General features: G+C 42.1%; 2 protein-coding genes across 4 annotated transcripts; one reads left to right on the forward strand and one right to left on the reverse strand.

The window, feature by feature from the left end:
* Positions 1-2,994: 2,994 nt before the first annotated feature.
* Positions 2,995-13,785, reverse strand: LOC138618043 (SH2 domain-containing adapter protein E-like). The gene is made up of 6 exons (XM_069693509.1): positions 13,105-13,785; positions 10,131-10,257; positions 7,739-7,975; positions 6,973-7,291; positions 6,446-6,565; positions 2,995-4,715 (listed from the first exon to the last, which is right to left on the reverse strand). The coding sequence occupies exons 1-6, from the start codon at positions 13,621-13,623 to the stop codon at positions 4,532-4,534; spliced, it is 1,506 nt and encodes a 501-aa protein (XP_069549610.1). The 5' UTR covers positions 13,624-13,785; the 3' UTR covers positions 2,995-4,531.
* Positions 13,786-14,978: 1,193 nt separating this feature from the next.
* Positions 14,979-20,611, forward strand: pygo2 (pygopus homolog 2 (Drosophila)). Of its 3 annotated transcripts, none has more exons than XM_069693574.1 (4): positions 14,979-15,176; positions 16,108-16,171; positions 16,869-16,921; positions 17,087-20,611. In XM_069693574.1, exons 2-4 carry the CDS (start codon positions 16,120-16,122, stop codon positions 18,875-18,877), a joined length of 1,896 nt encoding a protein of 631 aa, XP_069549675.1. In that variant the 5' UTR covers positions 14,979-15,176; positions 16,108-16,119; the 3' UTR covers positions 18,878-20,611. The 3 variants fall into 3 exon arrangements, with proteins under 3 accessions (XP_069549675.1, XP_069549684.1, XP_069549667.1); XM_069693566.1 differs by lacking the exon at positions 14,979-15,176 and adding an exon at positions 15,592-15,878; XM_069693583.1 differs by lacking the exon at positions 16,108-16,171.
* Positions 20,612-20,810: the final 199 nt, after the last annotated feature.

A 20,810-nucleotide genomic window follows, 5' to 3' on the forward strand; every position in this document is an offset into this window, starting at 1 on the left:
CTCAGTTATGGTGTTGAATAATGGGCAGAGAAGGGTTTTTGCAGAACATTATGAAGTCACAGTAAAGTTGACCGTTGACCTTTTGGATATAAAATGTCATCACTTCATCATTTTATCCTATTAGACATGTGTGTGTAATTTTGTCACAATTAGCGAATGCCTTATTAAAAGGGCTACAAATGTGTTTTGTGAGGTCAGCGTGACCTTTGACTCCCAAGATTCGATTTAGTTCATTTTTAAATCACATTACTTTACATTTCATTTAGCTGAGGCTTTTATCCAAAGCGACTTACAATAAGTGCATTTCAACCATGAGGGTACAAAACCCAGAACAACAAGAGTCAAGAAAATACAATTTCTTCAAGAAAGCCAAACTACAAAGTGCTATCAGTAAGTGCCATTTTAAGCGCTACTAAATTTCCACTGTCCTGATGTCGTTGGGGAGCTCATTCCACCATCTAGGAGCCAGGACAGCAAACAGTCGTGATTTTGTAGAGTGTTTAGCTCGCAGTAAATCCTTTTAAATAGTTCCTGAAGGTGTTCTGATGTTGCGTTCATGAGCATTAAGTGGACAACCTGAAAACATAATGCCTCTGGCCAATGATGTCCCTGGTGCAGATGCATAATAAGGGAATTATTTAATATCAAAAGAGGAACATTGTCAAAAGTAATGAGACCAAATACAACTAATCTGCACCTCATAATCTGCCCCACATATGATGGACAGTCAGACACTGGAAAAAGTACTCAGATCCTTTACTTAAGTAAAAGTTTAAATATAGTAAATTACAAGTAAAAATTCTGCATTCAATTTACTACTTAAATAAAAGGACTTTAAATACAAATTCAAATACTATCAAAAGTCCTTGCTCTGATTCTGTGATGCTGTATACAGCCTAGTAAAAGAGAGATGGCAGGTGTCTGTCCAGTGAATTATAGGCTGAGGAGTAGCAGCTGTGAATCAGGGTAAGACTGACATCCTCCAAGAGTTATGTTCCACAGCAGTTACTTAATTATCTGTGGCCTTTGCAACCACACAGGGACAAACAATGACTGGACGACATCCTGCAAACAGTATCTAAAGCCACGCCTGACCTTACCAGGTGAGGTCATTCAAACTAAAACACAGCAGTCTGTGCTGATGGATCACACATGGCTGCCGCTGCCTGCGTGAGGAAAGGAGATGAGCAACACTAAGCCGGGCCATGTCACTGGCATCGAGCCTGAAGCATCTGATAAGGACGGCAGGAACACTTCGGTTACCAACACAGCAGGTCAAGCGACACCCAGATGTCAAACTACCATGTCCCTCAGACAGAATCAGTCAGCGATCACGTCAAGCTGTCATGCAAGACGGAGAGTGGGCAACAATTGCATGAGAATAGGATGGCATATACGTAAGAACAAAATGAAATTATTCATTTAAGTATACAGTGGCATAGGTGGCTCCAGGTCTATAGCGTCTGATGATTAATTCCTTTCCAGGTGTCGCTCGCTCTCTCTTGGCTAGAATTTGAGAAGGCTTGCTTTCCTCAGGTTCATGAAATCCATCTTGATAGAAGACCGCAGGGAGACCTTATGGGTGCAGCACACTGCCAGAAAGCAGTCAGGAGACATGTGAAGTACAAAACCCTGGCACTCCACATTCACACAGAACAGGCTTTGAAGTTTTGGGGTACTTTTACTCAACTTTTATGCAATTTTATGTTTTTAAATCCCTACCTTTAAGATTAAGATTTAATATTTAAAAAAACATTGGATAATCTTTACAAATATAACACACTGATTAAGTTCCCAGCGTGAAGTTGGGGCCACTTTCAGATGTCTATGAACTGGCAGCATGTCCACCAAGGAGACATTTCCCCACTAAGCTTCTTTGATGGGTTAATCGAAATAACTCTTCAAAATAAAACAGTTAATGCTAGAGAAGACAAAAGTTTAAAAAAAAAAAAAAAAAGTAAAAAAAAATGAAGTGTAGTGTATTTTTCCTTTTTTTTCCATTCTTTTCACCCCATTAATTATCTCACAACTCCCCATATTTATCTTCCAACCAGAGGTAAACCACCAATAGGTTTCAATCATTGCGTGGGCTAAATTACTGAACAGTGAAGAAGTTAAAACTAGTTCTACCTCAACTTGCTACAGCAGTGAAATGTTGCTCACAGGGATAAGAGCACTTGAAGGGATCATTTTTCTGCAGATTACTTTTACTTTTGGTACTTTCAGTATATTTTGCTCATATTGAAGACTGAAAGTTATCTATAGTTTTAGAGTAAGGAAATCTAACCTGCGGGTCCCGAGCCTTCATAAATTAATGCCCAAACTCTTGGCATCGAATAGAAGCAAACAGGGTTGGTGTCCTCCCCGAGAGTCAAGGAGAAACGGATGATAGACAGATATCAGCCTCGGATAACACGAACAGGGTGAGGGAGGTAAAGGAGAGGGATGAACGATACGTAAGAAAAGGAGGGAAGGAGAGAGGGATGGTGTCAATTGCTTCTTCTTTTTTTTCCTTCACATTAAACGTCCTTGACATGGGTGTAATGATACTACTCTTACTCTTTGTCGGGTTTTAGTGCTGCATTTACCTCAGATCTACACACAGCAGAAGCTGGGGTGCTCATTGCAGCTACGCAAGCAGTTTGTCCTCAACATGATCCTCGACTAAACCTAATCTCCCCACTAGACCTTTCCCCCTCACCTGTTCACTCAAACCTGGAATAATATTCTATCCCTTTTTAAGCAAAACAGAGCGCTAAACTTTCAGACAAATTACCAAACTGCTGAAACCACAATCAATCTCTTTCAGTTAAAGATTCATTAAGCTCAAAAACGCCCTCATTCAGTCATTCCAGCCTCTGTGAAGAGGCTGCTTCCTCAGGGATGAGGAGACACTTTGATGCTTTGATCATTCGCTCTCAGAGCACAAATTACTCTCATATTTTGCCGTTTATGTTGCTGATTTATTGGGATCAAAGAGAGGCTCACAGGGGATCTCCAGCATTGAGATTCAGGACCTTTTATTGTGATCTGTTTTACAATGTTTGAAAAATAGGTCTCCGCATTTCAAAAGACACCAATAAAAAAATGTTTATAGCAGGTGTGTCTCCTCAGATTACCTCTGCTTGAATGCTCGGACAGAAAGTGGCTTCCCTTAAATCTCTTTGAAGAGATATGAAAATGGCAGACACTCAAAATGTATAACATAAAACAAGATTTAACCTTCATAAGACTATACTCGACTGTGAGTCTAAAGGTTAACATCAGCTGCTGATCAAAGTTTGCCAAAATGATTTCCAGCATATCGCTAAATTTTGAGTAAACACACCAAGCTAAAGTTTGATTAGTTACATTTAGAATACGTAAAGAAACATAAGACTTCAGTGAATATAATGTAGTCACCACTTCTCAAATAAGTCTTCTGCCTCTTAGCACCAGGGGGGGCATTACAGCCTGAGGGAAAACAGCATTACTATGACAGCAATTTTATTGAAATATCTACACAGTGTTTTATGTCATTACTTTATATTCCTGAAAATTATTCTACTTAAAGTCCTAAAGAGTGTTGACACAAGACATACATCTTATCATATTTTCTTACCACAAATCACAAGGATTTTCAGGTTGTTTTGCAGATGCTCCCAAGAATAAACAGCCTCATTCAGCTGGAAACTAGAGATAACAAGATAGTCTTAGTTCTTGTCAATAAAAGCTCTTACTATTGTAATGCCATCGCTCCTCCGAGCACATTGCATCAGGGTGAATCATTCGCGCTTCACAGTGCAGATAACACGGTGGAAACAAATCCCTCATTCACAGTAAAAGTGAGGAAATCCTCAAGGGACAGCTGTCACAGAAAACTAACATGAATAAGAGCATAAATTACAGATGAAATAGCTGGTCTTTGTTCTTATCTTTATAAGCAGAATGATATGATTATGTGCATGGTTTTTTTTTTTATCAATTATTAATTTAAGTAAAAAAAAAAAAGTCTGTTGGTAAGTAGGTGCAGTGTACCAGCACGTCCACCAGAGGGAGAAAGAGAGGCACAAACTAAAGTGTCGTCTCCATATGGAAAGGACTTTCTGCTTCACTCAGTCACAAAAATATAATGTATAGGTTTTAATAAAGGCACAGTAGATAATTAAAATATCACATCTGTGTGTGAGTCCTGTTCCAATCCAACTCCATGTCACATTTAATCAGTAAAAGTGTCCCGTCATCTGAGGTGCTTGTTCACATGCAAAACTGCAGCCTGGATGTTTTGCATCAGCTGCACATCAAAGTCAAATAAAGAAAAAGCAGAAGGCACCCAGAGTGAGTCAGAAAACATGTTGATGACCTAATAAAAAAAAGATAAAAACAACACAGATAAATAATAAAGTGTCGCTGTAAATAGAATAGCAGGAGAAGTACACACTGATTGAACATTTCACTGATCGGAGGTGATGGTGTTACTGATTTTTTTTTTTTTTTCATGCATGCCCAAAGGTGTGTTTGTTTTGTATATCTAAGCTGAGTTATGGTGTAGTCAGTGGATGCGAGGCACCGGGTGCAGCAGGGTCATGTGCTCTGCACCGTTGAAAGGCAGACGCTGGGTGCAGTAGTGGTGCACCACCTCTGGGATGCTGGGGAACACGCAGCTGCTCTGGTCCAGGGTGTAGCCATTTTCTTTTGTCTGGGCAACAATGATATGAACGCATCCCTGACTCGTCCTGAGTAACACAGAAAAGAAGAAAGGAGAGAAGAATTAACCAAGTTTTCTCACTAAACAAAACTGAGTGACATAAATTATTCTTTTGGTCTTTACAAATGACACAAAAAGACCATCAATGAGTAAATTTGACGTTCAATATTATTTGACTTCCCAAACTTAACTTAACTGTGAGCCCCGAGCCCATTAAATAGCAATAAAGACCTACATCTTTCAAATTAGTCATAAGATTCTTTGTTTTCATAGTAAACAAACTGCAATGAAATAGTGTATAGCAGCAGTCCTGTAGCATCATATATACAGTTTAAATATATAAACAATATTACAGTTTATAATGGCAACCAAAAATTATCATTAAAATGAGATAATATGTTTATATTTATATACTCACAAATATAGTTTCAATTTGATAAAAAATCCAAGTAATTTCCCAAAGCGGCTGGGTACTTGTCAGTTTTTTCAGAAACAGGACAGAAGGGTAGGATTAACTAAAAATAAACACTATATTTATCATATTAAAAGAACATGTTAGTTTTGTGAAACAGTGTGGGTAGTGGTGTGTTTTTAATTGTCTTGAACAACAGAGCTCTGTGTTACAGAGGAATAAGCTTTTCTAAGGCTCTGGATACACGGGTTGTTATTAGTATACATTTATTATTGGTTTTGGTCTTCTAAAAATATTTCATGATGATAGGAAAAATATATGAAGTATTAACATCTTTATCCTTTAAAGTAAAGTAACATCCAACTTTGCCGCATCGTCACGGCGACGCCCATTGACAAAGTCGAACGAATGTCTCAATGTATCATCAACTACATGTTTAGGTTATTGTGAGCCGACTTTACGTTCATGGGATCAACCAGCTCGACGTAGAATGTGAAAGTATGAAAAGTGTCATTCCCGGTGGCCAACAGGCCCTATTCTCTATGACTATGAGCGAATATTACCACACAGGGGTCTTCAGGGCGGGGCTCTTATAAAGTAACGAAAAGTAACTAGTAACGAAAAGTAATGAGTAACGCAAAAATAAAAAGTAACAAGTAACAAAAAGTGCCGTGACGATCGCGCTCAGAAGTTTCTGCGTTTAAATTTAAAAAATGAAGCTCCGACGTTTCCTTGTGTTACCTGTGCAGGTGTATTTTAAAGCTAAATATCACATTTTACATTTATACACTGAGAGCTCATCACACTCCTGGTTTTATACACCTTAGTTTTTGAACTGTGACTTCTGGTGCTGACTCGTCGATGACCCATAATCCACCTGAAAATCTATCTGCAGCATTACAGGAAGGATTTTAACTGACTTCCTGTGTTCTTTTACATCCTGTGCTCTTAATTTGAAAAAACGTTTGTACCTGATTTGCCCCCTTTATTGTTTCATTAATGTTGCAGTTGGGTAAATATATTTCTGTGACACACTAATCCCTTGTAAAATGGAGGACAAACTGTTTTCTATCTGATTTGATCTGTTTGCTGAGAAAACATCTACTACTACTTAAAGTACTTACTTAAAGTAACGTAGGAACAAAGTAACAAAACATTGGTACGAGGAACGCAAAGAAACGAAAAGTAACGAAAAGTAACGCAAACACGCTACGAACAGATCGGGTCCAGTGTACATCCAGGACATGGTCCAACGTTACATCCCAGCTCGGTGCTCGGTGCTGGGGCTCTAATTATCCAACACCACAGCCCTTGAGACTGCGTGTGCAGTTTCAGATTTCACTCACTTGAGGGCGATGGAGTACTTGCTGTTGTCCGACTCGATGTTCCTGACCAGGAAGCTGGCCTCTCTGCAGGACTGCAGCTGAAACTCTGCCCCCTGGCGAGTCACGCAGCCGTGGTACCAGCTGAGAGGAGAGGGTGGGAAGGAGGGGGGGATTACATTTCATCTGTGATTGATCAAGTTAGTGTAGAAGCTCATTTTGTGCACTCACCTTCCCCCCACACCTGGAAATGAGCATTACTCTTACGTAACACTGAGATTTAATAAACTTCTGGAGTTAGATTTATTGCTGGAATAAGAAACAGATGCACACAGATTCTGACATTTGAATTCCTTTAGAAATACTTTGAGCATTACAGTATCAAATGCCTGAGTTTTATGGGTCTACAGGAAAATTCCCACTTTGAGGTAAAATCACGATATTTGTCTTCTTTCTCATTCTATATTTGTCAGAGATTTAGTCGATGATTTGGATTAACAGAGGTCTATAGTCACTATTCTGGTACATCAAGAACACCAGAACCACCTCACCTCTGTTTTTCTAGGGGCAGGGAGGGGTCCACGCAGCAGGCCTCGGTTTCAGGGCTGCTGCTGGTGGGAGGAGAGGATCTCAGGATCTTCTGGGTCCAGCTTTTCTGCCTCAGATGCTGCTGCTGTTGTTGTTGTTGTTGGTGGTGTTGTTGTTGTTGCTGCTGCTGTTGTTGTTGTTGTTGTTGTTGTTGCTGCTGCTGCTGTTGCTGCTGTTGCTGCTGCTGCTGCTGCTGCTGGGCAGCTGGATGTTGGGGCTGTCTGGTGAGCGTAGGGTGAGGCGTCTCATCTTTGGCAGGGCGATCAGGGCTGTCAAACTGTGCTGCAGGAAGACGAGCAGCAACAGAAGATAAGGATTTATGTAAATATACAAGTGACTCTCTGCATGAGTTTGAACTGGATGGTAAATATAGAATAAGAACACAGCACTTTGATGTTTCATGCACAATGTTATTCAGTATGCTGTTGGTCTGTGCATCTTATAAAATATAAATGTGATGGTAGGCCCGATTGTTTTGTTTTTTTAACAAATATATTTCATATTGATCCAAGGCACAGTAGAGGCAAGGTTGCTACTGTATTACATAAACGCTGGTTACTAGTCCAGCAACTTTAACCAGTAAATAAAGAAATAATAAGGATAAATGATAAAGAATAAATAGAAGTGTGCAGAGAAGCAGAAATTTCCTGACTTTCATTTTTAAGGTTTCCCAGGGTTAGTTTTCACCTTGTTCTCTGACATCATTTAGTGTTTTAATCTCAACTGTACCTGACAGAGTTTTGACAATATGCTCCTTCTTCCACTCCCAGGGCAGCTCGTACTCTGCAGAGGGACGAGGGTCCAGCTCAGGCCGCGCGACTGCCGTCTTGTCGCTGTCGCCACTACCATCATACGGTACATCATAGATCTGTAAGGAAGCAGGCTGACCTTCACCTACGGTCACCTCGCTCCCCTCCATCACCACACACACCTTCAGCAGATCCTTAGATCCCCGACGTCTGATCTCTGGCGGGAAGAAAATGAGGGAGAAAAGATTAAAATCTCTGCTGAGGAATAAGAAGCTCCACCTGGGGAGGAAGACTGGAGCGATGTATCACCTGGTGTGTGGACACGAGCGAAATGATTTAGAAAGCTGTTAATGACAACTTCTAACCCTCTATTCAAGGTGCCTTATGTGAAAGAGACCAGAACTAATGGTCTGTGATGATGAAATTATCAATCAATTAATCCATTTTTATTTACAGTGCAAAATACCCATGGAAGATCGTCCCACTCAACCTTACAGCTACAGTAAATGGAAATATTAGACCACCACACTAAAATATCAGTGTTAAGGAAATGTTAAAACAACATGCGTTGCAGAAAGAGAGCATACCTAGTGGATGGTTCAGGGTTATCCGAGCCAGCCCTTACTGTAATTCCTATCAAAAAGGAAAGTTGTTTGCCTAATCTTAGAAGTTCAGGGCGTGCCTTTGCCTCCAAAATCCAAACTGGGAGATAGTTTCACGGGAGACGGGCCTGAAAGCTGAAGGCTCTGCCTCCCATTGTACTTTTGGAAACTGTAGGAGCCACAAGTAAGCCTGCAGTCTGAGAGTGAAGCACTGAATGAGTCATTTCACCGGCTATTTGATTTACACTCACTAGTCTATTTCCAGTGATACAACTCCCTGCTGCCACCTCTGATGCTGCTGGTACCTCTCGCCATGTCTTTACTGATTAAATGAGGGCTAAAGGTGTAAAAGAAATCTGCCTGCAGTGCAAGAAAAATGTAAATCGTACATGGTTATGGTATAGATTTTAGCACATCAGGCTTTTAAAATGTGTACTATCCCTGCAAACATACAGCTTTGTCCTTTTATTTGCTGATATCTACAGTTCTAATGTGCTTTTTAGTATTTACTTTTGTTTGAATGGTGATCAGAGGACAGAACAGGAAGAACATCATTACACAATGCAACTTGTTATTGGTTTGCATGAGCTTCAGTCATTAATCTTTAATAGTTTCTTAGCCTCTAATATTCTATTTTACTATAGTGTATGGCTGAAAGTCTGAATTAATTACATAATTTCGGGATTTTCTGCACTATTTTACGCCCGAAGTGGACTTCTGCTCACACCATGAAAAGTCAATACACTTTTGTCAAATAAAACAGAAACTTTCAAGGAGAAATAGCAGAGGTGCCATTTCACACAACAAGTGCCATGTATTTTATGACTGTGGCTGTTGTTTAGGGCATCATCTACTAACTAAACTGTCCACAAAGAGCAGGAATTAACAGAGAAGCGTGACGACCGGACTATTGTAATGAATTATGGTCAAACTATGAATACAATCAGTTTAAACTAAAAATCATTATTAAACATGAAATCATTAAAAAAAAAAAAAAAAAAAAAAAAAACTATGGTATTAATGGACATATTATGCCTCTGAAACAGAGTTTGAGTCTGGTAAGTGATGTCAGCTGTTACACAGGGTGTTAATAATGATTCTGACCTGCTCTCATGGCCTTGCTTACTGACTCACAGTGACATCAGACCCCTGCTTACTTCCTCAGTGTGATTTAAGCCTCATAAATTGACTCAGCCACATCATCACATCCTCTGTAGACTTTTCCGAGGAGGCCTGGAAGTAGCATAGGCACTCACTGAACAGCACTGCAATAAAACATGTTCACATTCACAGCAGGCTATTGTGTAACCCTTTCAGTTGAAACAATGGACTGATGGAATGAAAGGTCAGGACAGCATGTGATTGGACGACTGGCCACCAGTCTTCCTCGAGGCTGGGACGTTTGATTAATGGTCGGACAGGTCCATATAGGGGTTTACATAGAGCTGCGTCCGAGATGTGTGTGGTGGTGGGGGGGGGGCACAGAACTTCCTTTTTAGAGAATAGTACCAGGAAACAGAGACAGGAAAGAGGAAGCATGGACAGGAAACTGCACCCATTGTCCAAATGCAACACAGTTGCCGTAGCAACCCCATGGGGTACAGAGAGCACTACGGGAGTGAGTGCATGTTCTCACCGCTCTACCTGGAGGGACTGAAAGTGGGAATTCATTCACACGAGGGCTGTGAGGTCAAACGCTGTCATATATATTACGTCAAATGTCACAGGTGTTCACTCATGCAAATTGTCGTATTCAGGTGAAGGTCTTACCTGTAATCATCTGCTGTGCATCATAAGGCTCCATGTAACCATCGTTCTCCCCGACCCTCTCTGCCTCCCTTTGCTCTCTGGTCTTCTGAGCATCAAAAGGATCTGCGTAATCCTCAAGAATGATCACCTGGATCCACAAATACAGAGAAATCAATATTTATTCCCCAAATATAGGAACGTTTATGTGAAGCCGGTCTTCAATATATTTCTAACCAATAATAACCAGTAAACTACAACAAGCTGACTTCACAGGACACACCTGACTCAGCTGTAACATCAGTACACTTGCTGCAATGAGACTGCGTGGAATCTAGTTAGTGGATAGGTTGGAATAAATGCCTAAAAGTATAAATGGTTGAACTGTGCAGCTTCCGCCATTGCAAGTAGTAATGACTAAACCTACTAAAAAAGAAAAAGAAAAATGAAGAAAACAACATGCTCAAACATTAAACGTCGTTTATCGTGCTAAATATCATCCAAATAGGGCTTCAACTAAGAATGAATTTAATGATTCATAAATCTGCAAATTTCTTTATTCATTCCATCTACAAAATGTCAAAATAATTGAGAAATGCCCATTATATTTTGCCATAGCCCAAAGTGGCATCTTGTTTGTTGGAACAACCAAACCCAAACATATTCAGGTTACTATAACATGTGAACAAAGGGCAGCAGATCTTCACATTTGAAGCTGAAAACAACAAAAGTTTGGCATTTCTTCCTTTTTGATGAATTGTTTGGTTTCAAATGAGGCTGTAGTACATCAGGCAAACAAAGTATAAATTAACTGCAGTAAACAACAGGAAGGCTTCACCTACTTGACCTCTCATCTTACATTACACTTCATTGTAATGTCTATTGTCTCCTCACATTCATTTAACCTCTATTCTACAACTCAGTCATGCCCGACTATCCCGTCATGTTTTCAGTGACGTATCATTTCTTGTTTACTTTACAAGCCACTCAACAAGAGACAATACTAGGTCGTAAAGGTTGTCTCCCTTTAATCACTTCTAGTTGGGTTCCCAAAAACATGCACCTCAGGTCAGGTTACCTGGCGCCGCGCTAGTGGCAGCCTGCTGCAGCATCTCCCCCCTGAGAGCCCCCCTGCTGTAGTGAAGAAATTTCCCCTCGGGGATTAATAAAGTGTATAAAATCAAATCAAAAAAAAAATCCTATGCCAAATAAATGCAGCGTTGGTAGTTGGTGTTTGTCTAAAGTCTATAACTCAGCCTGTAAATCATAACTGAGCACAATAGATGTTGTTGGGATATTTAGTTTAGAGTTTAGGCTTAAATTCTAGACTGAAACACAGGCTTTAGACAAATTTTGCCTTGTTAAAATCGTGCACGGAAAGGACAACACATTATTCATTAACTGGGAGACAAAAGCGTTCCAACCTGGTTGCTGCTGCAAACTTGAATCTGAGACTGGACAGGGGAATTACTCCCTCTCTGAAATATAAAACTTCCATTTTATTCTTCCTCTCTTTTATCTGTCTTTTTTTCTCACCATCTCTCCACTATCGCCTCCCTCACTTCTCTTCTAATTTCTACTTTCTTTTTTTTTTCAAAGCCGACCTGGAGGGGACTTGGGTTAGCGCCTGAGTGTCAGATAACACGTTGCTTTTTTACAACATGATAGCCATCACCAGGGGGGCTGAATGTAGTGAAAGAGAGGGATGAGCCAGAGGGAGGGGCTGAGAGAGGGAGAACACTGAGCCAGATTGCATGCAGGGCGAGAGGAAGGTGAAGGCCTCATGTCTGACCACAGCTTTGTATTCAGGGCAGGGACGATGGGCGTAAAGGCGAGGGGTGAAGAGGAACAGAAAGACGGATAGAAAAGACAGACTGGGAGGAGTGGACACAATGGGCAGCAGAGACAAAGGGGAAGGAGAAAACGAAACAATAATATCATTTTTCAGAGCCTGGATTAGATCCTGGCTACTTCACTGTCAACGAACCTGATGACTCTTCATGTTATTTTTGTTGGATAAGAGTTTGTTTCACTGCTGTGAGAATTAGAGAGAAAGATGCCTGACTACATTTGATTTGTTTGACATGATTTCTGATCAACAGTTAGATATTTAGAAATCATTCAGTAGTGCAAGGTGGAATAAGTATCAGCAGCTTTTACTTAAGTAATGACTGCAATAATAGAGTGTAGAAATAATATATTACAGTGTTTTCACTGCAACAAAAATAAGTAAAGTATTAGCAAAGAAAATGGAGTTACTTTAAGAATCAAAAGTAAAAGCACCTATTAGATATTTCATATTACTGTTGATCATTGATGCATTAATACATTAGTAGTAAGTTAACATAGTAGTTAGCCACATTGGAGCTAATTGTAACTTTTTTATGTTGTTTTATCGTAAGTATTATTTTTTAGACCCACCAGAGGATTTAATTAAATATTAACCTGAAAAGTGACTAGTAAGAGCAACAATATAATATATTGTTGATGAAATTCTATAATTTTGCTAATTATTTAACTAAATTAGGCCTAAAAACTATACTTAAAGAGTAAATATATTTAGTTACTTTCCATCAGTCTCCACAAGGAAATGAACTACTCCATCTAAATTAGCCAATAGTTAGTTATATCTAATGGCCCTTTTAACAAAAATATCCCTATTTTTCACCTAACACAATAAAAGTCTCTTGTAATTGTAAATACTTTTTACAACATCAATACAAAAACCTTCTGATTTGAAAATTAATGTCGATACTCAAATGTGAAGACAGCAAACTAAGTTGATTTTATAGCTGAGAGAAATAATTATAAAATGGGCAAATGAAGTAGGCTAATTTTCATGCCTCAGATATCAGAAGCAATATCTGTTTATGAAATTTAATTTTATTGGGAAAGAACTTACAAGAAGCTTCTCTCTAAAAGCTCTAACTACAACATCGGGATATTGCTGGTGGGGCCTGAATTAAACTGATCTTTAAAGGCTGAGGTTGTGACTCACTGTTTCTGCTTTGCACTGGGCCGGTTTCTCAGCTTCAGGTACCACTGGACTGGTGATGGTACCGCTGTTGAAGTTGGGGCCCTTGTCCTGTTTGTCCACTCGGATCAGGCGGCTGATGTAGGCGTTGGCAGATGGGGAGCTCTTCAGTGGTCTGTGCTGCTCCTCAAACACCGGCTCCGCTTTGGAGTTCTTGCGACTTTTCCCAGACAGGAGGGTGTCCCAAACTTTCCCATCTTTCGGCGAGCTTACGCCGTTTCTACTCAGCTCTACGGCCGAGTTCTTTCGGTTTCTTCCGGACAGGAGAGATCCAACTCCTCCACCTCCTCCTCCTCCTCCACCTGTGCTGTCACTAGAGGAGTTTTTGCGGTGGCCCGTTTTGGAGGCGGTTGTTTTGGTACCAATGCTGGCCACCAGCCCCGCTTTACTGGCTTTCGGTTGTGAGCCTGATTCAGAGGCTGAGCGGATCCTATCGGTACCATTCTTCAGATTCATGGGGAACTCCTTGAACCACTTTGCCATTTTAACTCAGATGGAGACCAATAAACCTCTGTGCCTGCTCCGACACCTTTTAGCGCCATACACGAGGCCCCCAGAGACGCACCTTTAGAAATCACAGCCTTTCTAACAAAAGACTTCCGTTGCTTTATTCTAGGAGAGAGCCTGTGTGTAGACAGGATCCCTGCACATCAGTATAAAGCATGTCATAAAGTTAATGGATCTATCCTTAAACCTCCACTTTAAAAAAATCAAAATAAAAAAAAAAATCGTTGTAGGCTATAAAAAAAATAACAGAGTACATTTGACAAGGGCAAAAAAATAATAATTTAAAAAATTTAAAAAAAATAAAAAAAATAAAAAAATAAAGCTTCTATTTTATCCCATTTGTGTTTTCTTCCACCTGTTCTTTTTTCAGATGAGGAAAAGTTTATTCCCTTTGGATGAAGAGATGCCTTCGGAGTGGGATGATCCGAAAGAAGGCAAAGTTTTTCTTGCTTCTGATTTGAGGTCCCATTCCCAGAGTGGCTTATCTGTCTTTTACAACCGGCCACTGTCGCAGTGAGGCTCCTGACTGCGCCTGGAGTGAAGAGGGGAGGGGGTATCTGAAATTTAGAAGGGGGAGGTAGGACCTGGTGGGCGGTGTTTAAGCCTTTAATAGAGACGCCGTGGTGAAATAATCAAATTGAGATTTCAGAATTCAAGTTGAGATTGATCTGTCCTCAAATAACCTACCAGGAACAATACTTTTAGCTTATGTCTTAATAGGCATGATCAATGAAGTCTCTATTTTATTTTGTAGTATATATTTATAGAGACTAAGTCAAGTAGAATTTTTATTTTTAGGACAAAAATGTGTATGTAGGCCACCTAAACTGCTGGTATGTCAATAAAATTCGCTTGTGCTTCAATAGTTGGCACCACAGGCATTTGTAAAAGGTAGCATGCATTTCCATTCATATAAAAGTTTTTTTTTTCAGATGATAACTTAAATTAAAGCTGACATATATTATAATTTTAAAGTTGCATATTGATTCACTATTAATCATAATTTCACTTGATAATGTACTTAATTGGCTGTCTAATTGATGCCCACCGCGGGTTTAATTGTACATGGCCTCATTGGGAAATGGTCCGTTCTGAGCTGTTCCATATACGCCAGTGTAGGCGGGGTCCTAATTATGTAAGTTAAAGAAATACAGCTGACCGATCGCGATGACGACAGATTTAAAAAATACAGCACGACAACTCGACACGTTATTCAATACATATAGTATTTTAACACCGGATCTTAAAGTGGGTTTTTAAAAAATAACGCACCCGTATACATAACGACACCCCCCCGTTTTGGCGACGAGATGTAACCTTCCATGGTGCGCGATGCTCCTGCTTATCCCTCTTTGTCCGGCTGGCGACAGAAGGCCGTGATAATTATGGCGAAATTTGCGTTTTTGAATGAATTATAGTTGAGTGGTGGGATCAACAAGCACACACCGTGTGAGGACTGGTTTGCTGGGCAAATGACGCACCAGAGAGTTTCAATTTAAAGGACAGCAGAGCGAGCGACGGAGAAAAGGGTACAGTTTGCTTCCAAGACAAGTCTGCAAAGATGGCTAGCTACCTTCAGTGGCATGCTAACGTTAGCTAACCGGCTAATGTTAGCATAGTAAAAAAAAAAAAAAAAAAACAGCAGCTTTCGAAAACTGTTTGGTTTTTTTTTTTGGTTTTTTTTGCCTCATAAATGCTGTGATGAGTGAACTTTAAAAGTGCGTATTGTCACGCCTGAATGTAACGGGAAGATTTACAAAAAAAAAAATCAGCTATCAGCTAACGGAGCTATCCACATTTGAGTAGCGTGGCTAGCTGAGTTAGCACGACTAGCTTCGCGTTAGCCATAGCTGGTCGAAGCTACACATCTGTAAGTGATCACTCCAGAGAGGAGGAGGAGGAGGAGGAGGTGGGGAGGAGGAGGTGGTGGGAGGGGGAGGAGGAGGAGGAGGGGGTGCTCTATAACTTGCTTTGCACTGGCTCGTGAAGCCAGGTAGCAGAAGCAGCCAGTTTCTTTTCCCCCTCAACAAGACGAACTTGTGCTACATGACATGAACCTGCTCGGTTTCTACCTGGCGGTCGTTTGGTGACCAAATCCCGGCGTGACAGAACAACCGTGGCGCAAAAAAAACCCCCAACAAAACAAAACAAAACAAACAACAACAACAACCACCACCAGACCTGCAGACCCCCCCGGGCCGGCGTTAATAACACGAGCTTGTAGTTTTACAGTAAGTGTTGGCGATGCTGTGACGGTAACGGATTTATATATATATTTTTTATTTTTATTTTTATTTTTTAGCGCTACTTGATATGACCTGAAGGCAGATTTCCACCTATTAAAAAAAACAAACTCGTCTTAAAACCTTCCAGACGTCGTCATTTTTTTTTTAACTTTTTTTTTTTTTTTTTTTTTTTTTTTCCTTGCATATGAACGGTGATATGCCACTTCACCGACAGTCATATTAGCTAATGGCTGCCGAATCGGGGAGACTACAGGCGGGACAAGGAAAGCGAAGCAAAGGTAGGACTTGATTTCACCCATATCTCCCCAATCAGATCGGAATCATCCATTACTGCGCTGCAAATGGGCTGCACTGGTGCTGTTAGCAAATATATACCCCCCCCCTCCCTCCCTCCTCCCTCCTTCTCGCCTCCTCTCCTTTCCCCCCCCTCCCCCTCCCCATATGCAAACTTCACGACTGTCTCCGGTGGTGGCTTGTTTCTCACAGAGTGGACCTGCGAGCCGGAGGGGGGGGTTCATTGTCTTATCTTGCTTATCAATGTACCTTCAATTCCGTTTCCTCGTTCTCATGTCTTCGTCTTTTTTTCCTGTCTTCCCTCATTTTGACCTTACCTTTTCTGCCTCTTGTTTTGCGGCCTCTCTCTCCCTCTTTGCCTGGGTCATTTTGGTCTGCCTGGGTCATTCGCAATTCAAGGCTTCATAACCTCGGCGATGATAACGCCTGGATGTTCAGCATCTTGTCCTCATGCCAGTCTATGTCCCATCATTGAATCCATCTCAACTGTTGGACTTGAAAAAAAAAAAAGAGGCCCTTGGTCTAAAGCTGCTCCACTCTGTCACTAAGGGGTATTGGCCAATCCAAATGTGATGCTGCACCTGATTGGTGGTGGACCAATTGCATGACATATGTAGACTACTTTTGCTGTGACTTATATGATCTTTCCCCTCCCTTTCCTCCTTTATTTTACTATTTCAGCTTCACAGATGAAGAGCCCGGAGAAGAAGAAGGCAAGGAAATCCACAACTCAGGTAGTAATCTGATTACTTTGCCACACAGAAGAAGTATGTTGCCAGTAAACGAGTGCACCTCAAAAAGTGCTTGGATTAGAATTTAAATGATATAATCTCATTTAAAGCAATTAAAGAAATAGATATTCACCCCGTGATTTGTTCTCCTTTGGGGTTTTTTTTTAGGCAGCAGGGTTCTCCCACCTGACTGAGTTTGCACCCCCGCCGACCCCCATGGTGGATCATCTGGTCGCTTCCAACCCCTTTGACGATGACTTTGGGCCCCCATCCAGACCTAGTGGGACAGGTGGACCAGGTGGAGCTCAATTTCTGCCCAGCCCAGGTGCCGGCGGAGGAGGTGGGTATGGAGGTGGAGGCAGAATGGGTGGAGCCATGAACTTCATGGGAGGCCCGGGAGGACCAGGCAGCGGCCAGCCTGGACGGAGGCCACCATTCGGCCCTCCATCTAACGCTGGACCCCACCATCAGCTAGGCTTTGGAGGAATGCCTGGCTTTGGAGGTGGAGGTGGGGGCGGCAGTGGGGGAGGAGGAGGTGGTGGTGGTGGGTTTCCTCCTGGTGGCCCTTCTCAGTTCAATATGCCCCCAAATTTCAGTCCACCCATGCATCCTGGGCCAGGATTCAATCCCATGTTGTCTCCAGGAGCTATGGGAGGTCCCGGGGGAGGGGGGCCACCCCACCCTCGGTTTGGTATGCCTCAACAGCAGCAGCATGGACAGGGTGGACACCCTTTCAACAGCCCTCCATTACCTGGTGGTGGAGGCCCAAGAGGGCCCCTGCCTTCCATGGGAGGAGGCATGGGTCCTGGGATGAACATGATGGGTGGTATGGGTGGAGGTCCTGGTGGCAACATGGTAGGAGGGTTGCCAGGTATGCCCCCTCAAGGACAGTTCCCTCCCTCACAGGATGGCCCCTACCCTGGCCCCAGTCCGCCAGGGCCAGGCAACGACGATGGAAAGAACTTTGGTGGAGGAGGTGCCCCACCTGGGCCTCAACAACAGCAGCAGCAGCAGCAGCAGCAACAACAACAACAACAACAACAACAGCAGCAGCAGCAGCAGCAGCAACAACAGCAGCAGCAGCAGCAGCAGCAGCAACAACAACAACAACAGCAGCAACAACAACAGCAACAACAGCAGCAGCAGCAGCTTAACCTAAATCCCAATGGGCCTCCCCCTAACAATACCACTCCTGGTCCTCCTCCTAACTCTGGCCCACCACAGCCTGGGGGAGGCTTCCCTGGCCACCCTGACGTTCAGCAGTCCAATGCCAATACACCTGGTCAGCCTCCATCAGCACCACCACAGCCTAACCCCAACTCCTCTCCTCCTGGTCCCCTGAATGGATCAGGCCAACCCCAACATCCACCACCCAGTCAGCTACAGCCCCCCAGTAACACAAACACCCCTAACTCTAACAACTCTACTCAGCAGCAGCAGCAACAATCCACCCCACCTAACTCTGCACCGGGCTCCACCCCCTACAACCAACAGAACAACACTCCAGGTGCGGGTGGTCCTATGCCAAATGCTGCCACCAATTCGGGTCAGAACAACATGACCAACAACAACGGAGGCAATACTCCCGGCAGCAACCCCAACCCCCCCTCTAACTCCACCTCGACTCCAAACACGCAGTCTCCCCTGCCTCCTGGTCCTGCTGCCCCCTCAACCGGGCCCGGCTCTGGCCCTGGAAAACTTGGTGGCCCTGGCATGGTCTTCCCTTGCGGCCTCTGTATGGCAGAGGTGCACGACGACCAGGACGCCATCCTTTGCGAGGCGTCCTGCCAACGCTGGTTCCACCGTGACTGCACAGGCCTGACAGAACCAGCGTACGGGCTGCTGACTCGAGAGAGTGCTGCTGTTTGGGCTTGTGACTTCTGCATCAAGACCAAGGACATCCAGGCAGTGTTTGTGCGTCAGGGATTAGGCCAGCTGGTGGCAGCCAATGAGAGCTGAGGCGTTGGCGAGAAAGACCAGCATCGAGGTCTAGCGCGTATGGACACGGACACTCTGATCGAGCTGAATGATCTGCGCGTCATGTCGGCCATTTGCCCAACTTTCTCTTGATGAGCCCTTTACTAGTTCACTACACAGAGAAACACACTCATTGACTTTCATGCTTATGTATAGCACCTTGAGTGGCTCTAGGCAAATGATTTTTCTTCCCTCCCCTCCCCCCTCCCTCTTATAGGAGTCAAATCATGATGAATGTTTTAACTACACGGTCCTTCAGATATCTCGTCTGCCAACCAGCAAAGCACTGACACCAACACACTACCTCACACAGTTTGTGACTGACTGGCACGGAAGCTCCCGCACTGACCAACTGTGATCGACTCGCTGCACTCGTGTGTCACATGTGTGTCATAATATTTCCAACACTCGTAAATTCACATTAGTCGGGATATATAAGGTTTAAATATTCCCCAGATGTGTATCGAGACAATGAGATTAGCTAAATGAGAAATTTCAATTGGGAAAAAAAAAAAAAAAAGTCAGTACCCAAAGATCTAAAAGAGTTTCATACATAAACTGATTCACTGCTTAATTTGCTACCAAAATGCTTCAGTCAAGCACTGCCCTATATCACATCGTTAGCCTTTTAACTACAAACAAGTGAATGAAAGCGGAAAAACACATCACTATTTTGCAGTATACAAATCACAGTATCCAGTGAATTGTTGAACATAAATGTCAGTTGGGGCAAACATCAGGTTTTAAGTTGTTTTTACAACTCCTGCGCTCCCACACATGCATACATACACACATTTTGACTCTCGTGTCATTTTGTACCCAGTGCTGATTAATCCAAAGGAGACCTGTGCTGAGGTTTCATCCACACCTCACGGAGAGGATCTTCTACCGCTGAGAAAAAGATGTAAATATTAGGAGGAAACATTTGTCTGGAACTTCCATCAGTTGTGAACACGCCGCGAAGTCAACCAACGAACAAATTGACGAGTTGAACTTGATGTGTCTTGGTTGTATACAGTATGACGTTTTGGTTTTTATACAGTAAACTTTTGAGTCAACCATTTCTTTTTATCTCTGCAGTACACATGAATTGTGAAATCAGTGCTTTTGGATGGTGTTGGCATAGCGAGTAGTGGCATCATGTCATCTCAGATGTGAATAGTCCTTTTTTTTTTTTTTTTTTTTTTTTTTACAAAAGAAAAAAAAACTGGGGAGGGGGGTGCATGTGAACCAATGCAGTAACTGTCTGATCTGTTGATGTTTATATTCTGGTTTCTGCGCTGCAAGACACCTTGAAGTAGACCAAATAACTAAAGAGCGGGAAAAAAAAAAAAAAGCGCCCATTTTTCACATTTCTGTGGCGGTTTAAGGTGTTAATAACTATTCTTCCTTCTCTCTTTTCTTATTTTTCTTTATTCAATGTCCGAGTTGCCTTTATTATTATTATTTTTTTCTTGCTCTCAGCTGTTTCTTTTTATTTTGTACTGGTATTTGTGCTGTGCTCTTGCTTTGCTCTGGTGCCTCCTGGTGGAACCTGGAGGACCCAGAGTCCCACACCAGATGGGGAAGGGAAAAAGGTACTGAACTCTGAAGTAAAGACAGATTTTTTTTTTGTACTTGTCTACGTCTGTTTTTATCCCCATTTTTTTTTTTTTTTTATTTGTTTGCTAATCGTATTAAAATGAGGGTTGGAAAACCCATTGAAACAGGTAATAATGTAATTTCTTTGTTGTAATGCTCAGAGTTATTGGTAACGGTATCTTTTTTATCATCTTTATTCACGGTTTAATATTTCATACATGTTAAATCATCGTCAGTGAGGCTTTCTTCCCTACTCATTGTCCAAGTAATTTGAAAACGACTAGACTATTGTGATTTTTAATGCTGGTGTTTACTTGTAAAAATAGATTAAGGT

Source organism: Brachyistius frenatus, unplaced genomic scaffold, assembly GCF_029030835.1.
Source record: "Brachyistius frenatus isolate BFR_SWC_R1_liver_20210118 unplaced genomic scaffold, ASM2903083v1 Contig_2, whole genome shotgun sequence".
In the NCBI taxonomy this organism is placed as follows: domain Eukaryota; kingdom Metazoa; phylum Chordata; class Actinopteri; family Embiotocidae; genus Brachyistius; species Brachyistius frenatus.